Consider the following 4,971-nt stretch of genomic DNA (forward strand, 5'->3'; position numbering starts at 1 on the left):
CTGTGAACATGAATCAAATTGTGAACTCTCTCTGCATGATTGTGTGAACTCAGCACATTATAAAGGGAAGGAGGCGTAGGATTGTGTGAACTCATGCAAAGCTTCCTTTCTGAACAGTACAAAAGGGATGTGGCGCAGAAACTCCTGACACCACTTCTATTTCCTATCTCGGATAAAAAAATGTCGCATAAACTTGGCCACATGCAACACCATGATATATAGAAATCTATTTATAATTGATCTTAGTTACATGCAAAGCATTAAATAGCTTGCAGACAATGAAATAGACCATGGGTTGTATGTCCTGTGTTTTTACCTCTCTGTATGATAAAATCAAGGGACTTACAGACGACCCCAGCCGGGTACATGCCCTTAAGAGTTTGTGACACGAATTATCTGGTTTAGAATTGTGTAGGATAAAAGTTGGACTTCAGCAATAGTTTAGGGAGGCTTTTGCTTCCCCTCCCACCGCCCAACTTATTTAGGCCCATAAGCCCAGAAAACCTATTCATAGTTGGGAGGTGGAAGCTGGGCCTTAAACGGTAGTGGAGGCCCAATTGACCAATTGTGGAGGAGTCCGGCGGTGGATTCGGCCTTAACGGCGCCGGGTTTAGGCCACCGCTTCCGTGCACCGCACTCCGCAGTATGGCTCGCCGACTGTGCTGTCTCTCTCGCCTCTTTCCCCTCGTCTCCTCCGCATCCGCCTCCACCTCCGCCGCCCCGAGACCTCGCCACCTCCCCTTCGCCGTGAACCCCAACCCCGCGCCCCTCACCCCCTCCTTCTCGGCGTCGTCGCCGCCCGCTTTTGCCGCTCCCTATCGCCTCTTCTCTTCAGCGAGTATTCCTCTCCAAGACTCGATCCTCCTCTCGACTCGCCCATGCCCCGCCTCCATTTCGCGCGGCGCTCGAGGACTGACGGATTTTTGGGTTGGCTGTTGCAGGTGGTTCCAGCATGGTGGTCGTTGGCTCCGCGGACTCCTTCAACAGCATCCTTTCCAAGGTGCAAGGTACGGCGCCGATTTCCTCTTATCCCATTTCCAAACCCTGCTAGATGCTAGCTCGTCCTTGCCTCCTTTGGTATGTCTGGTGCTGGGTGATGAATTGGGTCATGGTGGTGCGGACGGTTTGTTCGTTCTCTTGTTGTGCCTGACTGGCTGTGATCCCTGAGGATTTTGCAGATGAGAAGCTACCAGCCGTGTTCTACTACACGGCGGTGTGGTGTGGACCATGTAAGTACTGCCTCATTCTGATGCCAGCGTTGCCAAGTAGTCATAATTTTATTCTGTGATTGTGCTGCATAGGTAGGGCGATGGCACCTTTGGTTTCAAAGCTGAGCAGCCAGTATCCCAAGATACCCGTGTACAAAGTTGACATTGACATGGTAAGTCTGCAAATTTAGATTTTACTGCTACTGTGATATGCTAGAAATTGCCTGTTAAGTATGCACTGTTTGGATTAATATGGGGATCAGGAATACGAGTATCCAAAGTCACAGTTTGCTGCTTCTTCATCACCGCCACTTGTTTTCACTATACCAGTTTTAAGATCTCTGCTGTAGAGTTGTAATTGCACACTGGTGTGCTATTGTTTAGGGTACTTAACCTCTAACTATTGGTTCTCACTAACCAATTCCAGTTCAAGAAGAAATGAAGAATACCCACAAGCTTTGTCCATATTAACTCTGTTTCATATTGCCTTTCTAGCATCGCAAATTTAAATTCAGGTGAAATTTGTGCGAAAGTAGATTTTGGTATGTTTGATCAACGTTGTTACTACATCACTAAAGTTCTTTAGAACCAGGCTGCCTGTTATGCTATGAAGCATGGATACGGATATGCATATCAGTATCGGGAGGATACAGATACACAGATGTGGCATTTTCCCCAAAAGCCTGATAGGCAGTTATGTTTTAGCATTTCTTAAATAAATAAATAACTGTGCATAATAAAATTCTAAAACCAGGAGCAGCCTAGAAGGAAATAAGGAACATTGAAATTGCCACCAGTTTCAGTTTTTCTCTGTTCCAACCTAAGTACAGAACACTTATCAATGTATAAGCCAAACATCTCTATTTTGGGAGTGGAGAATTCGACCGCTGTTGTTGATGGACATTACATCGAGAGGGAGGGATGGCCGGCCACGGTAGCCATTGCTGCTGTTCAGAGCTTGTGGGGAGAGCATGGGGAGATAGGTAAAAGAATGAATGGAGATTGTGGAGAGACTCAACGAAGGTTCACCTTGGGCTCCTTGGCTGCCCTGTGGAGCATAGAGTAGATGGCCATTGCAATGAGTGAAGAACACATGGAGCTTGTGGAGCTTGGCTGAGTCTTCGTGGCTCACCGCCGAGAAGTTATACAGCCTGCAACCTGCATGAGGCGGGTTGCAGCACTCTCGCAGACTGGAGGGCGGTGATACATGCGCGTCTCTGGTACATACATTAGGGCAACAGCAAGGAAGAGATATCGGGAGCCGGAGGTATACTGGGACTGGGCGGTATCGGTAATCAGGGAGCCACATATCAGAAGTTGTTTTTTATTTTTTATTTCCGATACGGTGTGGATATGTATCCACCGCATAACCATAGCCTATCTGTATCGGTTCCGATATGAGATGTGGCCTCCCCCTCAAATATACATAGCTGTTATGTAGATGACAGTTGCTTATTAGGTTTTGGACTAGAACCATGTCCATAGTGGTTGTTTTCACATCAAAATGAATATTTCTTTAATACAATGGATCCTGAAGTTCCATTGGTTTCCAGGAGACCAGGACAGAACTCATGCATTATAATGAAACAAACCACATGTTTGAAATTGTCAATTTATTCTTACTTCAGGCCAGTCCTGTTTATATTGTTGATAATGTGTTTTTTTGTTTCCTGTCTTTGCTTTGCATTGCAGGAAGGACTGGGAAACAAACTCCATGGTCTAAATATATGTTCAGTGGTAAAAAAAAAATTATCGAACTTTAATTCATGGCATATTAATATTATAATAGTTTTCATCTTGCTTGTTGTGCAACCTCCAACAATATGGTGTCATTGATGTGTTTGACTCTTCCACAGCCTACATTCCACTTCTATCACAAGGGGCAGAAAATTGGTGAAATTGTGGGTGCTGATGCAAAGAAACTTGAAGTTGCCATGGAAAGCCTCCACAGGTAAGTCCTTTGACTAACCCCTATTTTGTTGGCTGTTGTTTGGGTTCAGTTAAACATCAAATCAAAATAAACCTAGCTAAATTGAGTTTTGTAGCTACAAACAAAAGAAACAAAAATCTTAGCTGTTCTCGGCATTAGTATGTGATCAACATTCATACACTTGCGTCTAGTGCTTAGCTGTTACCCTTTGTCCCTTTGGCAATGGTCCTTAAACTGAAATAATACATTGGTTCTGCAGGCAGCAGTAGAAGTTTCAGAGAAGAGCCTCACATCAATGGAATGGTTTCCTACTTTCCTTCATCTACCTCGCATGAGAAGGGTTGCACACCTTAGGATTTGTATTTTCTTATTATGTCATAGTGTTAATGCCGGTGTTTCATGTGAAGACATCATCAGATGCTTGTGATTCGTGCTGGCTTGTTTCAGAGTTTTGGATCTTGAGCATAGGCAACTTCGTCCAAAACTCGGGATGTTTCTCATGCAGTGAAATCTTTTTCTTTTTTTTTTTTGACAAGGTTGCGGTGAAATGGTTTGAAAATGGGCCTCCATTTGTGCATGGATCTGGCCGCTGGCGATACGGTATATATTCCATATATATATGTTTAGGCCTTGATTAGATGGTAAGTTTTTTCACTCTGTCTCCATCACATCAAATCTTTGAACACATGTATAGAGTATTAAATATAGATAAAAAAATAACTAATTACACAGTTTGATTGTAAATTACGAGACGAATCTTTTGAGCCTAGTTAGGCCATGATTGAATAATAATTATTAAATACAAATAAAAGTGCTACAGTGTCCAACATCGATTACTAACCTCAATCTAAACCAGGCCTTAGCAGGGTATGCAGCGCTGCACTGCTGGTTCAAGCGCAGGTGTTGGGTTCGATTGGGCTTGCACGAACGTAGGCCTTTGTCACACTCGGAACACTGCACTGTCTGGGGCCTCTATTGGAGACCAGGTCAATGGGCTACTTGGGTCAGCCAGCATGAACGATTTTTTGCCACCCTGCAGGATGGTGTTTCGGTGTTTCCATGTGGTTTATTAGAATTTATGATGGTTGCATTCTTCGACCAACACCTTTGCTAATGATTGTCTGCTTGATACTGCGGCGTTTTAGTTTTTCCTGGCAGCTACGTAGCGGAACATACCGTTGGCAGTCACTTAACATGACAGTGCGATACGCCGATACGGACTGTGGCATACGGAGTACGTTTCATACTGGCAGGCTGGGCTGGATGTTTTCATCTCAGGCTCTGAGGCTCGTCAGTCTCGCTGAGCAGTATTCACTCTTCTGCCTGTTCATCTGATGAAGGATGCCACGCCACGGGCGATATCTCCAAAACTCCAAAGTTCAGATAACTAGTGCAGGACGTGAGCACAGGGACACGTTGGATAGGCATGTAGACCGTCATATGTACGTACTCCCTTCATCCATGATGATTTCCAGGACGCATCAGCGATTATAAGCAAAATACAGTAACATAGACACCTCACACCTATCAAAAACACTAATGAACAGTATTAATACAATGCTAAACTGTACTAGAATATATTCTGTAGACAAAATTTTGATTCCTATAGGATCTTTACTTCATGGGACGGAGGGTTAGGCGAGCGACAAACTCACAAGTCACGTAGTACTAGTAACATAGACCATTGCCAAATTAACACCATCCCATGGGATCGACCCTTTGCTCTCTTGCGCCACGTTTGGTTCTCTCCCTAACTAAAAACTCGCCTTGCCTTGCCTAGCTAAGCTAGCCTTGCCAGGACTGGAGAGTGGATTTGGCTTGCCTGGCTTGGAG

General features: G+C 44.5%; 1 protein-coding gene across 1 annotated transcript; it reads left to right on the forward strand.

The window, feature by feature from the left end:
- Window positions 1–619: 619 nt before the first annotated feature.
- Window positions 620–3,544, forward strand: LOC136521386 (thioredoxin O, mitochondrial-like). Its single transcript, XM_066515123.1, has 7 exons — window positions 620–838; window positions 942–1,007; window positions 1,179–1,229; window positions 1,302–1,381; window positions 2,901–2,945; window positions 3,065–3,159; window positions 3,398–3,544. Exons 1-7 carry the CDS (start codon window positions 646–648, stop codon window positions 3,405–3,407), a joined length of 540 nt encoding a protein of 179 aa, XP_066371220.1. The 5' UTR covers window positions 620–645; the 3' UTR covers window positions 3,408–3,544.
- The last annotated feature ends 1,427 nt before the right edge of the window (window positions 3,545–4,971 follow it).

The sequence above is a fragment of the Miscanthus floridulus genome, chromosome 18 (assembly GCF_019320115.1).
Source record: "Miscanthus floridulus cultivar M001 chromosome 18, ASM1932011v1, whole genome shotgun sequence".
NCBI classification, from domain to species: Eukaryota; Viridiplantae; Streptophyta; class Magnoliopsida; order Poales; family Poaceae; genus Miscanthus; species Miscanthus floridulus.

Excerpts from the sequence above, each read along its gene's own strand:
- LOC136521386 (XM_066515123.1), top strand. The coding sequence starts at position 646 with ATGGCTCGCCGACTGTGCTGTCTCTCTCGCCTCTTTCCCCTCGTCTCC. Across the intron at positions 1,008-1,178 it reads CATCCTTTCCAAGGTGCAAG|ATGAGAAGCTACCAGCCGTG; the intron begins GTACGGCGCCGA and ends AGGATTTTGCAG. Across the intron at positions 1,382-2,900 it reads ACAAAGTTGACATTGACATG|GAAGGACTGGGAAACAAACT; the intron begins GTAAGTCTGCAA and ends TTTGCATTGCAG.